This window comes from Cavia porcellus, unplaced genomic scaffold (assembly GCF_034190915.1).
Source record: "Cavia porcellus strain 051 isolate PalLab524CR breed Dunkin Hartley unplaced genomic scaffold, mCavPor4.1 scaffold_14, whole genome shotgun sequence".
Lineage (NCBI taxonomy): Eukaryota > Metazoa > Chordata > Mammalia > Rodentia > Caviidae > Cavia > Cavia porcellus.
In genome coordinates this window covers 44,460,593-44,479,336 of record NW_026947497.1, presented here as the reverse complement: position 1 = coordinate 44,479,336, position 18,744 = coordinate 44,460,593, and the positions used below count along the sequence as shown (strand labels likewise).

General features: G+C 39.4%; 1 protein-coding gene and 2 non-coding genes across 3 annotated transcripts; all 3 read right to left on the bottom strand.

The window, feature by feature from the left end:
* Window positions 1–5,591: 5,591 nt before the first annotated feature.
* On the bottom strand, window positions 5,592–10,399 carry Rps3a (ribosomal protein S3A). The gene is made up of 6 exons (XM_003476908.5): window positions 10,239–10,399; window positions 9,422–9,525; window positions 8,881–9,068; window positions 6,774–6,982; window positions 5,899–6,008; window positions 5,592–5,757 (listed from the first exon to the last, which is right to left on the bottom strand). Exons 1-6 carry the CDS (start codon window positions 10,298–10,300, stop codon window positions 5,636–5,638), a joined length of 795 nt encoding a protein of 264 aa, XP_003476956.1. The 5' UTR covers window positions 10,301–10,399; the 3' UTR covers window positions 5,592–5,635.
* On the bottom strand, window positions 6,454–6,522 carry LOC111753662 (small nucleolar RNA SNORD73). The gene has a single exon (XR_002788447.1). It is a non-coding gene; the product is annotated as a small nucleolar RNA SNORD73 (small nucleolar RNA).
* On the bottom strand, window positions 8,169–8,241 carry LOC111753661 (small nucleolar RNA SNORD73). Its single transcript, XR_002788446.1, has one exon. It is a non-coding gene; the product is annotated as a small nucleolar RNA SNORD73 (small nucleolar RNA).
* Window positions 10,400–18,744: the final 8,345 nt, after the last annotated feature.

Here is an 18,744-nt window from a genome sequence, read left to right as displayed (position 1 = left end):
TCATGGTCCAGTGCTGGGATTCTAGGTACGAGTGTTACCTAGAACCTAGGATGGGTGGCCTATATACAATATAAAGAACAGAAACAGTCTTTGCTTTATGCTTCTCTCTTTTTACTCTTGTTGCTTCTACTGCCATGAACTGTTGCCTTCTGCCATTTGCCACTCTGCTTTGGATCCAACTGATTATGGACTGAAACTTCCACAAACTGTGAGCTAAATAAACCTTTCCTCCTTTAACTTTTGGTATTAGGTATTTTGTCTGAATAAGAGAAAAGTCACACAATCCACTATGTCTGCAAATAGAATAGCTACCCCTGCGTTTTTCTGGGTTCCTGTCAGATGAAGTATTAGTTTCCATCCTTTGACTTTCAGTCTTCAGGTTTCTTTTTTTAATTAAATGTGTTTCTTTGAAGCAGCATATTACTGGATCTTGCTCTTTGAGTTACTCTGCCACTCCTTTCTTTTGATTGATACATTGAAATCATTTACATTGATGGTTATAACTGATATATATTGCCTTATCTTTGTCATGTCATTTTCCTGTTGTTGGTTCCATTTTTTCCATCACTTAATTACTTGCTGTACTGGAAGATTCATTCTGTTGGGGTTCTTGGTGTTGTAGTCCTCATTATACCTTTCTAGAATGTCCTTCAGAACATTTTGGAGTGCTGGTTTTGTGGTCATGAATTTCTTCAGGTATTCTTTGTCATGAAAGTATCCTATTTCTCTATTAATTTTGAAAGATAGTTTTGTGGAGGTACATCAGTCTGGGTTAAAGGCTTGAAATATTTCACTCCAGGCCCTCCTTCACTTGAGGGTTTGTGTTGAGAAGTCTGCTGGGATACTAATGCACTATCCTTTAGAGGTGGTTTATTTCTTCCCACAAACAGCTTCTAATTTTCTGTTCTTCCATTGAATTTCTGGCATCTTGACTATTATGCATTGCTGTAATTTTTTTTTGATCATGGCTAATTCAAGTTCTGTATGTTCACTCATCTCTATATCAAAATCTTTTCCATGCTTGAGAAGTTTCCGCCATTACTTCTGTGATCGGATTTTTTATGTCATTTGTATTGTCTGCCACTCTTTAATTGACTCATTATTCTTCTTTGCATCATTTAGCAAACTTTGATTTTTTTTTTTGTCTTTTTCACTTTTATTGGTACCAGGGATCGAACTCACGACCACCTGCTTGCAAGGCAGGTGCTTATGCCGCTGAGCTAAATCCCTAGCCCCAAACTTTGATTTTTTTTTTATGGTTCCTTATTTGTTAAGAAATCTTTCTTTTCATGATCACTAACCATAATCCTGTCTTCTATATCTGATATTCTGTCCTCACATTGGCTCACTCACTGTGCTGCATATACTTTCAACAGAATTTTTAATCTGGAAATCCCTTTGAATCTGTTTCATGGATTCCATTTCTTTCCTATGTTGGGTGTTCACGGTTTCCATCATTTTCCTAAGCTCCTATATTTTTTTTTCTTCTCTGTATCTGTTCTAGAGTCACTAACCATGTCTCTCATTATGATCACCATCTCTATAATTACCTAGGAAACTAGTTCTGAATTGATTTTTTTCTAGAGCCTCATACATCTGCTTTATTACTTCTGCTGCTACCTCTTCAGAAAGACCAGGTAGTTGACTATTGAATTATTCCACCTCAGTGCCCCCTGGATTTGTCTTTGATGAGCTGTTGTATCTTGCTTAAGTGTCTTTTCATTTTCTATCTTTTTCTTTTAGTTTAATTCCTGGTTGATGCTTTTAAATTGCTTATGGCAAGTAGCTTTATTGCTCTTATTTAGAAACTTTAGATTTGACTACTTGTCAGAGTTATCTTCCAGCCTTCCTATCTTTTGAGTCTGCTGCAAGATCTTACCCTCTTCAATTTATTGGAGGCAACAAGTTGCTTTCCATTTGACCCTGGTCCTTTGGCACTGGCCTTATAGACCCTTAGGAAATCTCAGTCTTGGCATACCAGGAAGAACAATTGGTAAGAATTATGTTACATTGGCTATAATAGTACAATCACGAATAACAGGAACATCAAACACAGCCTAGAAAATGACAAACTATAATAACAATTTGCCACCTTTGACTATATAAACTATATTTGTGGTTATATAACAATCTAAAACAAATTGGAAAATTGTATGTGGTAAGTATGCCTCAATATGACAATTTTACCCTCAGAGAAAATTTAGAAGGGGTTTGTGGAGGGAATGAGGAAATAGAAAAGGAGGAACAAATTAGAAATAAGGCTTGAGGACAAAGGAAGATTACTCCAGCTTTGGGAAACTGGTGAAGAAGACAGGAGAGAAATAGAGAGGAAGAAATAAAAATAGCAGAACAACAAAAAACTAGAAACAATGTTCACACTCATAAAAAGTGAAACTAAAAGAAAAAAAATGCCCACTTCAAGTTGTGTCTCCTTCTGTCAGTGGCAGGCAAAGTGGGTAGACAGAGCCCAGTCTGTGTTGATTAATCCCAGCAAGCCCACTCTTTCAGTTTCACTGAAGTTCAGGCTGGTTTCTGGCTGAGGCTGGAAGCAATTTGTTCAGCTTGCAACACTCAAGTGTGCCTCCTGCTGGCTTGAATTTGATTCTGTGACCTCCCATCAACCGGAACTTGTTTCTTCCTCACCCTGACTGGGAACCATTAGATGAAGTCAGTCTGCAGCTGTTCTGAGCTCGAAGTTCAGTTGACCCCACTCCAAGATGGCAACCAACCAGTGTCTGAACCTGAATAGCTCACCAGCCACTGCAGTCCACTGCATCTATTGCTCCATTCTACTGGTGTGTTTCTCCGTGGGGTACTTTGGGGTCACCAGTAGCCACACAGTGAGTCAGTGCTCAGGGAGAAAGCATCACTGGCCGCCACTTTTTATGTTGAGGTCTCTCTCTTTGGCTTTCCAGGTGGGCTTCAATTCTCACTTCAGATCCTTGCTGGGTTCTGGGAACTCACTTTCCTCCTCCTCTTCCTCTTGCTGCTATATTCCATCATTTGGACAGCAAATCCCAGACTGTTTTTCTGTTCACCACTCTGCTGTCTTCCTGGAAGTCATCTCAGGTATTTGTTACAGTAACATAAAGGTGACACACCCCTTCATATCAAGTTGAGGCTGACTGAGCCTGCTACATCCGAGTCCCAGTTTTTCATGGCAAACACTATCTGTTGAGTGAATCACGTATTTGAGTACCCAGACTTCCAGGCTGTATTGGGCTTCCTTTCACAGGGGGCCACAGGTTAAGGATAGCAGGTTACTGTTAAGGATACAAGGATACTGTCAGTTGTCAGAAGGATTAAGCACTGTGTCCACCCAGAGTCCCAAGAAGCCTTGGCCTGGATTAACAGCCTTGCATTATTCTTGAACTTGGTAGTACCTTTATAAAATCAATCAAGGCCTATGAAACTGAGAATCTGACAGCATCCCTACTACCTTCTTCCAATGAAATCTTCAGACATCAGAGAGCTGCACTTTGGACTGACCTCCACCCCCATACTGTTGCTAAATGGCAGTTTTTTCCATTGGCACCTAATAGAAATACTCTGGAAGGGTCTCCTCAGAAGCTTTGAGCATGTATTGTGTAATCATGGATCTCACATCGAGTAGTGAAATCCCCACCTGTGAACAGGTGGATTGGCCTGGCTGCCACAGTGGGCATGCACTACAGGTTTAAGAGACGTCATGCTTATTCTAGTACAGACTATGTAGAGGCTAAAGTACACTTGTTTTTATGTAAATTTTTGATCTGGTTTTTAATAAACTTGGGGGAAAAGCCCAAAAAATGATTATCCAAATCTATTGCAATTTCTTTCTGATACCAACTTAGTGAATTTTACTTATGGTGATGCCTTTTTGCAGATACATATGCATCACTTGAAACGTGAGTGTTGTCATTGTGTTGTGTTGTGTGCCAAATGGTCTCCATGGCAACTAATCAACTTTGTCCTTGTGCTGAAAAGTGGCGACTTTAACGAGGTGACTGTGTTCCAGTACAACTTTAGGGTACAGAAATTGGAATTTTCTATTTCAATATGTATTATTTTTTTCAATCCTGTAAAAATGGACAAGCCATTCTCACCCTGCAGACCATATAAAAACAAGCTAGTAAGCTTGGCAGTAATTTACTTACCAGTCCATCTTCTAGACTTAAGACACCAGGCACTTTAGTGCACACTTACATTCCAGCTGTTCAGGCTGAGAGAGGTGGATCACTTGAGCCCAGGTCTCTGAGGTCAGCAAAGTAGTTACTAAGACCTCCCATAGATGCTTAGGGCCAGAACAGCAGCTGCCAGATCACAGGAAAGTTCTGATAAACCAAAGGAAGGGAACAGGACAAATGCTGCAAACTGTAACCAAAAAAAACTACCAAAAGGATTTGAAGCCAGGCATGGTGGTACATGCCTATAAATCTCAGCAACTCAGGAGGACAAAGCAGTGGGAGATACAGTATGGGACCCAATACTCAAATACTAAAGTATAATCCAGTGAGGAAACAGATTAACATCGAAACAAAAGCAATGGAAATCTGGTTTTCTCATCCAAACTGTCTTAAGAGGAAGTTTTCAGCTGAGCAAGGATGAGAAAAACAAGGCCTGGGAAGAGACATGAAGAAGACTGGGCAAGTACCTGGAGGAAATACCAGACAGTGACCAGCAAAATTGTTCACATCAACAGGCCTGTTACCTCTAACCAACTTCAGCTGCACAGTGCAGATGCTAAGGATCTGGGCACTCTGTAGTTGCTAGAGACAAAAGTATTGCACTTTTTTAAAACTCAGGTTATAATTTTTGTTTCTTGGTGGAATGCTTGTGTTTCCCTTAGCCATCTATATTCCCTAAAAACTGAGAAATCCAATTTTCAGCCCTCAACTTACAATAGTAGTGCCAAACCTATGTTACATGTGGTATTTTTTCTGAGTAAAGTGCATGTATGAGTTGTTTTCTCTAAAATAAAACCTTCAAGCATTGATTTAATTCCAGTGCTGACACTATGTCTGGGCCAACAAACTTTTATTAAGACTTCCAAATGGTTTAAAAACCAGGTGTGGTGGTACATGCCTCTAATCCCAGTCCTCAGGAGGATGCTGTGAGTTTGAGGACAGGTTAGGGTGCACATTGAGACTGTCTCAAGAACAAAAAAAACAAAAACACTGCCACTTGATGTCCTCTGCTACACCAAGACCAAGTACTGGGCTCCAAAAAGGTATCTAAAGAAGCATCATGAGTGCTTTATGTAACATTTCCAGATCCCAGCACCTTAAAATGGCATGATGCCTTTACAACTATGTAATAGATCAAAATCTGTAAAAAAAAAAAAAAAAAAATTCAAAACCCCTGTGATCCCAACACCTGGAAGGCAAGGGGCAGGAGGATCAACATAAGCTGAACTCTATACTAGCAAGATCATGTGACAAACGTAGAAAACACTAACATGCAGAGATGATGCAGTAACAGAAATATGTGGGTTTTCACCTCAACTGTCAAACCAAAAAGCTCAAAACAATTTGCCACCCACCCAAGCTTATAGTCAAATCAGTTATTCCAATTTACCAAGCTATTAGATTTAAGAATGCTCAGAAGCAAGCTGTCACAAATAGGATTTTATTTATCACTATTAAAAATCTGGATTTTAAACAGACTCTTGGACTGGTGGTTCATATCCATCAGCTCGTTCAACTTTAGCTCCAGTCTCATCTCCAGTAGCTTTTCCAGAGCTACTACCTTCACCATGAAGCTCCATGAGTTTTCCCACTGAAAAGAAAAAACAAATCTGTTGTGAAGTACATCTTAAATCAGTGACCTTCAATACAAGTAACAGAATGAAAACAAGCCATTACTCATCCTTAAAAGCCTGTATCATTTTTTCTTTCAAGAATTCTGTATGCCACTTACATTCAAACTTAGGCTTCTTCAGCATTTTTACTTTTCTGACAAAGACATCATGAAGAGGATAAATAGACTGGCAAGCCTTTTCTATGTCTTTCCCAATGCTGTCTGGAATCCTGCAAACAATGATGGTTAAGTAAGTCTGAAGAACAAAGGTCTGGTTCTCAACACATGAGGAGACAGGGTGTTTTTTGGGTGGGTGCTGGGGATGAACAGAACAGGAAACATAGCTATACTGCAGCCCTTCCTGAGGTCATGTCTCTGGGTTGCCCATGACCTTATTTATGACCCTCCCACTTCCACCTCCTAAGCAGCTAGGATGACAGGGTCACACCATCACCCTCATCAAGTGATTTTCTTCTGATGGAAAGCTTTAGAATACATCTATATACTTAAACTTCATCTAACCCACTGAAATCCTCATTAAGCCTAACTATTATCAGCATAAAGACAGTCTGGGTTATACATCTACCTACTGACAAAATTAGTGTCTACATCGGAGTCCAAGCCTCACTATGCCTTTTCCATTATACCCTCTTAGACATGTGAATACTGCATGGGAACATCAGAAAAATGTAACAGTTATCAGTGGACATCAACTGGGACCGAAACATTTTTTCATCACTTATTCCCACTATGGGAGGTTCTGGCTATTCAGTGTATTTTCTAGTTAAAGCCAAAACAGCTCCTATCCTTCAATCTTGTGATAACTACTCAAAAAAAAAAAAAAAAAAATCACATTTACTTAGCAATTAACTTTTCATTTAAAGGGACTTTTAATTGAGAGTCACAGAGAAGACTTAAACAAAGGTCTGATTCCACCTTGCCTCAGTCGCACTCATCCAAGGGATAATTAGCTGTTATCAGGATTATATACTTACAGTTTATTGACCACTTCTTTCAAGTCATTTGTCTGCACCTCTCGGGTCATGATTTCCATCATCTTCTTCCGGATTTGGCGGACTTGTTGGTGCTGAGCATAAGAGGTCTTCCGTATCTGATTGTTGCGTTTTTTAGTAAAGCCAACACAGAACAAACGAAGCAAATAACCATCGGTAGTCTTGACATCAACATGAGCTTCGATCATGGTCTAGATAGAAAGAGATGCTGTCACATATAATAGATTTTAATGCTACAAAGAATATTTTTTAGACACAATCCTATTTGTTTACAGTTTTTTGTTTTTTGAGATAGGGTCTTGCTAAGTAGCCCAGGTTGGCCTCAACTCCCATGATTCTCCTGCCTCACTCAGCCTCCCAACTGCTGGGCCTGTAGCCTCAAACTGGCAACACAGTGAATGACAGGATAACAGTCAAGCACTGCCACACCTAGCTTAATGTTAATACCCTTCACACAATATATCTAGTTTACAGAATTGACTGCCTTGAAACAAATTTACCAACAGACAGCTAACTCCTGATTTTTACTGCCCTCACACTCAACATTTAAACACTCAAGTCCTCACAACTCTCCTCCCTTTGTCTAGTGGTCCTATCACTATTACCAACTGTCCCTACATCTGTGTCTTTCCATATACAGTACATGGAAGCCTTAATAGCCACGCAGCAACAGAAGAACCAGGCAAGACATAATAGGTTGTAACAACAGATCCATGGGACTCTTACCATATGAACACCTGTACTTATGACTTCATCTTAATAAAAAAGTAACAGCTAAAGTATTGCTATAACATTAAATGGACATTTAAAAAAACTCCTTTACAGGTATTTCTAAATTGAGGCCATGTTAAGGATTCAACATTTAATTTCACAACTAAGATCTAATGAAAATCTGTAACTAATGATCATATTGTTGCCTCAATTTAAAAGCAGCCATCTTAGAGCCAGAAACAGACTTCTCTTTTTCGCTTTGTTTTAAAAAATGAACATTATCAGCCGGGTGTGGTGGCTCACGCCTGTAATCCCAGAGGCTGTGGTGGGAGGATCATTGCTAGTTCAAGACCAGCCTGGGCTACAAAGTGAGCTCAAGGCCAGCCTGAACAGCATAGCGAGACCCTGTCTCAAAAAAAAGACAAAAAAAAGGGGGGGGGCCCCCTCTAATCTCAGCATTAGGGAGGCTGAGGCAGGAGACTGCCAAGAGTTCAAGGGCAGCCTGAACTACATAGTGAAACAGTCTCAAAAAAAAAAAAAAAAAAAAAAAAAAAAAGCAGAACTAAAAGGAACAGACCCTTAAAATCCTATTTTAGCACCATAAAAACATTTCAATACAATTTAAAACCAAATACTTTCAAGAACACAATCATAAAACCTTAGAGGAATGTCAGAAATAAATGTAACGGTATAATCAGTTTGTGTCATCTGGGACCGAAACATTTTGTCATCATTCATTCCCATATACAAAATACCAACTACAAAGACATTGCCTCAAATGAAGCTGTTTACTAAGTGCTTTCCATGTCGAGCATCGAGTTAATCATGCTTCCATGTATTTATTTCATCCTCATAAGTGAAATGATAATTTCCATTTTACAGATCAAAAAACCATGCTTAGCAAACTTATTTCCCCAGAAGCTCCACAGAGATTTTGCCACTATTATGCTCTATTATCCTGGGTAATCTATCTAGTCTAAGCAAGCAAAAAGCCCTGGGTTCTATCCCAGCAAAGAGGAAAAAAAAGGGGGGGGGGAGAACAAGCAAGCAAGCCCAACTCTACCCTTTCACCATAAATTCACTAGACTTTCAAGATGCTCCGAAGCCTCGTTCACCAAAGGCCCAAAAACACACTGTGGTAACAACCCAATAAAATATTCTGGCTTCAATTTAAGTGTAAGTAAAACAGAATGATGCTTGTCAATGATGCATAAACTCAGTCAGGTGTGCCAAACGCAGAGGTGCACTTGACATCAAGAGATCAAGGACTTAAAGTCAAATTCCAGTCTACACTGCAGGATAGGTTCCTTCCACACCATGCCATCTCTGGTCACATACCCCAAAACACTAAGCACTCTAAGGGAACTTTTGGTCTCACCTGCCATTTTTTGACCATGGAACACATTTTGTCACGGGTGAGATCCATGCCATGGAAGTTAGTCAGGCAGTTTTTGCCCTGAACATCTTCAGTAATTAGCTTGAATTTCCTAAAGGCAACTTCATCATTCTGCAGATCAGCAAGGCTCACTTCAAACACACGACCTTTGAGCCCATCAGACGCAATTTCTACAAAATAATCAGGCCTTGTCAATAATAGGAATCACGTAAAACACAGACTAGCTTACAAGTGAGACAAACTGAAGTTAATGTCAAATTACAAATATCTTAACCTTTGTCACCAAATCCATCTAGACTGCATCGGCTTAATGGTAATGTCCACTTACATTCAAAATTCCGCATTTTCTTCAATTCTAAAAGCACCGTCTGGCTTCTCCTTGTGTACAAACAACAAGCAATCCAGGTGCCTAACTTGCAAGGAAGAGCTGAGATTTCCACTGTCCCACAAGACCAACAGTTACCCAAGACACCTACTACAACACACATGCCCCAACCTAAGAGGCCAAATATAGGATACTCACTGGTTCCTTGAGTTCTAGTGACTAGTGTTTTTCCAATATTTCTTATGTTGAACATAGCCGGTGCCTTCACATCATACCAGTCTTTTTTAGAAAATGGATCAACCCTGGATTTAAAAAAAAATGCTTAAATTTCACTGCAATTAACTTATTGCTGCGATTCCTGTTTCCTTTTTGTATCACTTAACATCAAACGCTATAAACTGGCAACTTTCTGCGGGAGTTAACTTCCCTCTCAGTGAGGCGAGGGCCGCAGATCCAAAGCTATTCTTCCCTCACTGCCCAGACACAAGCCTCTGAAAATTAAAGACCTCTCCCCACCCCGACCGGTCCTCCCAGTGCAGCACGTCCTCCAGTAATCTGCACGTCTTGTGAACTTTACTGGATCTTAAAGACACTTACTGGTAACTAACACCCTCAATGGCTCCTGAGAGCCTGTCAAGACACCCATGTCTCACTAGAGGTGGGGTACGAGGTCCTGAATGGACACGGACAGGACAAAGTCTCCCTGGACTCCAGCTCTGAGTGACATCAAGAGTCTGGATGTTTAGGCAACCTTCGAGCCCACAAAGCAGTACACGCAAGCCTCATTCCGGACGGCCATAAGGGTCACACGCTGCGGACCCGAGAATGTAAAGCAAAGAGTGCCGAAACGTAGCACCTCGGAAAATCAGGCCGCCGTGGCCCAGGGTGCCCCGACCATCCTCAGCCCGCGCATCCGATCGCATCCTCGCCATCGGACGCACGCCGCCATCAAAAACCCACCCGCTGACTCCAGTAGGACCCTAAAGAGCAGGGAACTATGGTAATCGGCACTTACACTTTCTTCTTGGCTCCCTTTTTGCCGCCTTTCGTAAGGCGCTTGTTCTTGCCTACCGCCATGGTGCCGCTCAGAGAGCCAAAAGGGCGGAAGTACAACTCGCGCGAGAACTTAGGCGTACGGGGCGGAGCGCGCCGTCTACGTGACCTTTCACCTTTCGCCCTTCCTGCCTGGGGAATATCGCGACAACAGCCGCTCCTCTGACAGCGGCTGCAGCAGCTCCCTCGCGTGTTCGGAGGCCGCGCCGCGGGCTTTCACAAGGACCGCGCTGTGGAGACGCCGGCGCCGGCCGCCAGCTGTGCAGACTTTCCTAGTTTCTCTTACTCTACCTTCAGGAAGTAAGCGCCACTCAGCTTCGTTTGAACTTGAACTCTGTATTGTCAGAGGCTGAGGCAGGAAGATCAATCCCAGCCCGGGCGACACACGATCTGTGACCAAGATTCGTCCCCTGGCAAGCTTTTAAATCTGATTTTTTTGTTTTTGTTTTGAACTTGTATGAAATCATAAAGCCTAATTATAGTAGAGGGGGGAAAAATGAGTAAGTTTATTTGAAAAAATGTATTTACTACAGAAACTATAGATTTGGGGTAAACAGGCTTTGGTAAGTTAAAAATACATTATTCTAAAAATGACAAAATCTCATTTCCAGACAGATTATAAAGCGACATGCATATGTCGGGCAGGCATATATCTCTGCATGTTTAAGGTAGTTCAGCTTCATTTCTTCTTTTAATAAAAGATTTGGTCTCCTAGACATAGTTTGCCCCAGACCTTCTCCAAGGAGACCTATTGCTACTGAACTTGTTAAAAACTACAGTACAGCATAGCCTGTAATCCTAGCGCTCTAGGAAGCTAACACAAGAAGAATCCTTTCAAGTTTTGGCTCAGTATGGGTAACTTAGCAAGATCCCTTAAAACTTAAAAATTTAGAAAGTCTGAGGATTTAACTCAGTTTAAAGGTTCAAACGCGGTATGGGGGGTGGGGATAAAATAGCTGAGAAAAATACAAGAAAGGCACAAGCAAAGGCACATTACTGCTAAGAGCACACAATATACCTTGAAAGGGAAAAAGAAGTCTCAGAAATACCTAAAATGGTAACAAGGAACTTCTGGCTGAATTTTTCCCCCTCTAAGACAGAATCTAGTTTCTACTCCAGGCTGGGCTTAAATTTGGGATTTTTTTTTTTAACTCTGTCTCTTTTCAGTACTAGTGATAGTTGAACCAGGGCCTTTTGCACTGAGCTACATCCCCAGCCAAGTCCCCTCTCTTCCCCTCAACTTTTTTTTTTTTTTCTCGGTACCGGGGACCGAACTCATGACCACACTCTTGCAAGGCAGGCACTTACGCAGCTGAGCTAAATCCCCAGCCCCATCCCCCTCAACTTTTTTAAACTTTGAAACAGGGTCTGGGTAACTAACCAGGCTTGGCTTAAATCTGTGATCTTCCTATCTCAATCTGCCATGTTTTACAGGTTTTAAGTGTTAGCACAGCAAATAAAAATTCAGGGCTGGGGATGTAGCTCAGTGGTAGGGAGCTTGCCTAGCACATGCTAGACAAAGAAAAAAATCTTAACTGGCCTATTTCTTTCATTACTTCTTTCTTTCTGTCTGTATGTCTGTCTGTCTTCCTTTCTTCCATTTTTTCTTTCTTTCACAGCACTGGGTTGCTCATGTCAGGCAAGTGCCCTACCACAGAGCTGCTTCTCCAGCTCCCTCACCACATTCTAAGCCCCACAGGCATGATAGTTAAAGTCAGCTTGATGGTTTGGGGATCTTCCTAGGACAGTGGTGGTGAACATTTTAGAGCTTTCTTTAATAACAGCCTGCTGTGGCATGGGTACTGTAGGTTCACCACCGTTGATCTAGAAAGTTAGTAAAGCATACTTCTGGGCCTCTTGGTGGGTCATGGAAGTGTGACTTTGGGGTCCATATTTGGTTCCTGGCTAGTTCTTCTCTGGCACTGTTCCCTACTGAGTTTACCAGTGACCCTGAACTAAACATCTCTGCTTTGCCTGGCCTTCTGCCATGAGTCTTCTACTGTGGAGCCCGATGACCATGAACTGGACCTCTTCAAGCCATGAGCCAAATTAAGCCCCTCCTTTAGTCCTGGATATTTTGTCCCACAGTGGGAAAGTTTACTAATGGAACAAGGTACCCATACTTTATCCATCTAGAAATTACTTACAGCACCCTGGACTAAATACTTCCCCAGCCTTCCTTTTTCTCCCTGTCGGGCAGGCATATATCTCTGCATGTTTAAGATAGTTCAGCTTCATTTCTTCTTTTAATAAAAAATTTGGTTCCCTAGACATAGTTTGCCCCAGACCTACTCCAAGGAGACCTATTGCTACTGAACTTGTTAAAAACTACAGTACAGTGACCTAGTTTCTTTCTCACTGTGAGCAAGAGAATACAGATGATACAGTACAGAGAATACAGTAGCCCCTAAAAATAGTTGTTGAATGAATAAATGAGAGGTTAAGTGACATAAGTCATCTTTCGGACCTTTTTGGATCAGTTCAGATTTTCAGAATAATTTAAGGGACCATCAGGACTGCAGTTTTAAGGTCATCAAATTATGGAATAAACCAGAAAAGCTGGCAAGCTGGTCACACTCCACCAGATTGCCACATATTGTCACACATTTGTGTGTTTCTTTGTTGAGACAGGGTCTCACTGCACAGTTCAGGCTGACCTTGAACTCATTATGCCCCCCAAATTGGCCTCAGATTCATGGTGCTTCTCCTGACTCAACCTCCCTAGTGCTGGGGTTACAGGTGTATGCCATCACACCAGGCTAAAACGTCAGCCCAATATGTGAGTAAATCAGCTTTATGAAAACAGTAGACCCAATTTTTCTCATCTCATTGCACACTGGTGAAAACTAATGACCAGTGCTTCTAAATATAACAGCAAATCTAATAAACTCTCTGTGTATTATGTGACAGAAGCCATGTTGACTAAGTTTTCTTGTAGGACCAGTGCACCAGGTTAAAACTTTCCCAGTGGAGGATGTTACAGACCCCCAAGGCTCCTCTTTCTACACAAGAGCAAAACCCACAGGGGAGACATTAATGAAGGCAGTTTCCTCTAGTTTATACCAACGACACTGGCAGCTAAGGAATTTCTCAGGGGTCACTCTTTTGCTGACCTTGTTCAATTTTAATTTACATAGGATAAAAGATGGAGTGTGACCAGCTTATTTTTTTATTATTATTTAAAGAGAAAAAAAGAAAGGAAATAAAATTTTAAAAAGCAGTAAAAGGGTACAAATAATACAGAATTTCAAGGAAAAAAATACAGTAAGATACCACTAGTTAATAGATTACATATTGTCATTTTTGAAATAATTGTCCAAATTATAAAATTAAAGCATGTAAAGTGAACATTCATACAATGAGATTGCACACAATGTCGATCAAAGATCCAACAAAAGTTCAGTAATACAGATTTCCATCCTACACACTCAAACATGCATGCAGTTATATCCCTTAGACCATCTTCCTTTCCTCTCTTTTTAATAACAATTACACTTTTTGGGTTTTTTTACTCCCACAATTCTTATCATTTATTGGAGAGAATAAAACCTAACGTGGCTAAACAAAACAGAGTCGGTTAGAACAAAAGGATGGGCATAGTACATGATGTAAAAATAGAATATCAGGTGATCTGAAATGGTTACTATTGTGCCTCTTGCTATTTTTTTAAAAAGTTGCCTATATCATCAGGTATAATGGAATTGATCAAAACAGTACAGAACAAGACCAATAAAACCTACACTGGAGACCTTACAGGACTTCAAAAAAAGATAATAGTCAAACCATAATGGGCATCATAGTATAACTTATTGCCTTCAAAGTGATTGCCTATACCCTCAAACTTGATACTATCAAACAAAATGGAATATAGAATAATCAGACAGAACAAGATGGGGAGAGCAATAGTAGGGTTCAAATCAGGTTAATAGGAAAACAAAAAAGTTACTATAATATGTCCCGCTATTTTTTAATTTAGTTTTCCCTTAATTGAAAAAAAAAAGTAAGAAAAAAATAGAAGGGGCTGGGGATTTAGCTCAGCGGCATAAGCACCTGCCTTGCAAAGCAGGTGATCATGAGTTAGATCCCTGGTACCGATAAAAATGAGAAAGACAAAAAAAAAAGAAAAAGAAAAAAATAGATTAATTTTTTTAAAAGGATGGGATTGAGGTAAAAGAGGACATTGTATTAGAACAACACAGGTCAGAACTGAACTATTTAAGCATCATTGTATTTCATCCCCAGATAATCTAACATAATAGTAGTCACCATGGTGCCTCCTTCCTTGAATTATTTGAGTATAACTTCATATACTACAGCATCAAGTATATCAAGTCAGTCTGAAGCTATTCAGGAGAATGAAGAAATTACAGGGTATTTAGAACCAGTTAGCAGAAAACAAACAATGGTTTCTACATTATCTCTTTGCCTATAAAAAATTTTGTTTATACTATTGCATATAGTAAAATATAGTAAGATACCACATGTTAAAACCAGTGGAAACAGATGTACAACAGTTTGATGGGACTTCAAAACAAGATGATATTAAACCAGCACTAGCTTTTATGATGTGTTGTTTTCTTCAGAATAGCTATTCGTACTATTACCGATACTAAAATCGAACAACCCAGGTGAAAACCATTGCAACTAATGAGTAATAACATTATATGCATTAAAACCAATACGATTGGGAATCATGTTTACCATATAATTTTATGTATTCTTACCATTTCTTACACTAGGGAAACTATTCGGTATTTATACATGTGAGTTTGATTTATTTCACTTATGATTATGGTCTCAAGCTGCATCCTTTTATTTATAAATATCTCAATGTGATCATTCTTTATAGCTGAGTAGTACTCCATTGTATAAAAATACCACAACTTTTTTATCCATTCCTCAGTTGATTGACACTTCCAAGATCTGGCTATTACAAATTGTGCAGCTATAAACATGGATGCACAAATATCACTGTGGTAGGATGCTTTCAGTTCTTCTGGGAATATGCCTAGAAGTGGAATAGCTGAGTCAAATGGGGCTTCCAGTCCCAGCTTTTTGAGAAATCTCCAGACTGACCTCCACATGGTTGTACTAGTTTACACTCCCACCAAAAGTGTAGGAGAGTTCCTTTTTCCCCACAGCCTCTCCAGCATTTGTTGTTGGTGGTTTTCTTGATCTTGGCCATTCTTTCAGGAGTGAGATGAAATCTCAGTGTGGTTTTAATTTGCATTTCTCTAATGACCAGTGATGGTGAGCATTTTTTCATGTATTTATTTGCTGTTTGAATTTCTTCATCTGAAAATTGCTTATTCACTTCGGATGCCCATTTTTGGATTGGGTCTTTGAATTTTGGGAGTCTGATTTTTTTTAATTCTTTATATGTTTTAGACAGAAGTCCTTTGTCTGAGAGGCAGTTCACTAAGATTTTTTCCCAGTTTGTGGGTTTTCTTTTCACTATGTTGGAGATTTCTTTTGACGTGCAGAAACTTTTTAATAAGAGGCGATCCCAGTTATTGACTCTGGGAAATATTTCCCGTGCGGTTTGAGTCCTGTTCATGAATTCTTTACCTACTCCTATGTCTTCAAGGTTTTTACCCAATTTGTCTTCCAATAGATTTAGTGTTTCTGTTTTAATATTCAGATCTTTGATCCATTTAGATTTTATTTTAGTACATGGTGATAGGCATGAGTCTAGTTTTAGTTTTCAGCATATGGAGAGCCAGTTTTTCCAACACCATTTATTAAAGAGACTGTCGTTCTCCCAGTGAACATGTTTGGCCCCTTTATCAAAGATAAGGTGGTTGAGTGTGTTTGTAGTTGTGGTTGTATCTTCTAATCTATTCCACTGATCTTTGGCTCTGTTTTGGTTCCAATACCATGTTGATTTTACTACAGTTGCCTTGTAGTATAACTTCAAGTCAGGGATTGTGATGCCTCCTGCCTTGCCTTTGCTGCTTAGAACTGTCCTTGCTATTCTAGGTCTCTTCTCATTCTAGATGAATTTTAGGAGTGATTTCTCGAGTTCTATGAGGTAAGTTGGTGGTATTTTTATCGGGATTGCATTGAATCTGTATAAAAGTTTTGGGAGAATGGCCATTTTCACGTATTTATTCTTCCTATCCATGAGCAAGGGATGTTTTTCCATTTTCTGAGATCATCTTCAATTTCATTTTTCAGAGTATTATAATTTTCCCTGTATAGGTCTTTCACTTCTTTTGTGAGAGTAATTCCTAAATTTTTCGTTTTTTTTTTGGTTGCTAGTGTGAAGGGTGTGGCCTCTCTTATTTCTCTCTCTGTGACTTTGTTGTTAGTGTATAGGAATGCTATTGATTTTTGAGTATTGATTTTGTATCCAGCTACATTACTGAATTTATTTATTATATCTAGGAGTCTTTCAATGGAATTTTGGACATCTTCTATATAGAGTATCATGTCATCTGCAAATAATGATAATTTAACTTCTTCTTTTCCTATCTTTACGCCTTTTATTTCTCTCTCTTGTCTAATTGCTCTGGCCAGTATTTCCAGTACTATGTTAAATAGGAGTGGTGATAAGGGACATCCTTGTCTTGTGCCTGATTTTAAAGTAAAGGCCTTCAATTTTTGGCCATTTAGTATGATATTGACTGTTGGTTTGTCATAGATGGCCTTAATTATATTGAGGTAAAGGCCATGTATTCCAATTTTCTGTAAGATTCTTATCATGAATGAATGTTGGACCTTATCAAAGGCTTTTTCTGCATCTATAGAAATGATCATGTGATTCTTACTTTTGGCTTTATTGATATGGTGGGTTACATTTATTGATTTACATATGTTGAACCATCCCTACATGACTGGGATGAATCCCACTTGGTCATGGTGTATAATCTTCTTGATGATTTGCTGCATCCTATTTGCCAATATTTTATTGAGGATTTTTGCATCTGTGTTCATTAGGGAGATTGGTCTATAGTTCTCTTTTTTTGTTGGGTCTTTCTCAGGTTTTGATACTAGAGTAATATTGGCTTCCAGGAATGACTAAGAAGAATTGCTTCCCTTTCAATTTCATTGAATAGTTTGAGGAGTGTCGGCATTAGGTCTTCTTTGTATTTCTTGTAGAATTCTGCAGTGAATCCTTCTGGGCCTGGGCTCTTCTTTGTAGGTAAGGACTTAATTACATTTTCAGTTTCATTAATAGAAATTGGGTTATTCAGTAGTTTTACATCTTCACGACCTAGCTTTGGTACTTCGTATGCTTCTAGGAATCTGTCTATTTCCTCTGTGTTATAAAACCCTTGAGAGTAGAGGTTTTCGAAATAGGTGTTGATGATATTCTGTATTTCTATAGGGTCTGTAGTAATTTCGCCTCCTTTCACTCCTTATTGCATGAATTTGAGCTTTTTCTTCTCTTTTTTTAATAAGGTTGGCTAGGGGTTTGTCGATTTTATTTATTCTTTCAAAGAACCAGCTCTTTGATTCGTTGATATTTTGGATTGTTCTTTTGGTCTCTATTGCATTGATTTCTGCTCTGATTTTTATAATTTCCTCTCTTCTTTTGGCTTTGGGCTTGACTTGCTCTTCTTTTTCTAGATGTTTGAGGTGTAACATCAGGTTATTTATTTGTATTCGTTCTGTTTTCCTAATGTGGGAACTCAATGCAATAAATTTTCCTCTGAGGACGGCTTTCATTGCATCCCACAGATTCCGGTACGTTGTATTTGTGTTTTCATTTGTTTGTAGGTATTGTTTAATTTCTTCTTTAATTTCCTCTGACCCACTGATTATTCAAGAGTGTGTTATTCAGTTTCCATGTGTTTGTGGGATTTTTGCAGTATCTTTTATCATTAATTTCTAATTTCACAGCGCTATGGTCCGATTGCATGCAAGGGATAATTTTGACCCTTCTGCATTTATTTAAATATGTACTGTAAATTAATATATGATCTATTTTAGAGAAGGACCCATGTACTGCTGAGAAGAATGTGTATTCTGTTGTTGTTGGGTGAGATACTCTGTATATGTCTATTAAGTCCATTTGTTCACAGGTGCGATTCAGTTCTTTTATTTCTTTGTTGATTTTCTGTCTAGTTGATCTGTCCATTGGTGTCAGTGGTGTGTTAAGATCTCCTGTTAGAACTGTGTTACTGCTAATTTGGTTTTTCATTTCTGTTAGTACTTGTTTTATATAACAGGGTGCTCTGGAGTTTGGTGCATATATATTTAAGATAGTTATCTCTTCCTCTTGGAGTTTTCCCCTAACCAGTATGTAGTGACCTTCTTTATCCTTTCTAATCATTATTGGCTTGAAGTTGACTTTGTCTGCAACAGAATAGCTACCCCCGCTTTTTTTTTTGGTTCCTGTTGCATGGAATGTTGTTTTCCATCCTTTGACTTTGAGTCTGTGAGTATCCTTTTGAGTTAGGTGGGTTTCTTGTAGACAGCATATGGTTGGATTTTGTTTCTTGATCCATTCTGCCAGTCTGTTT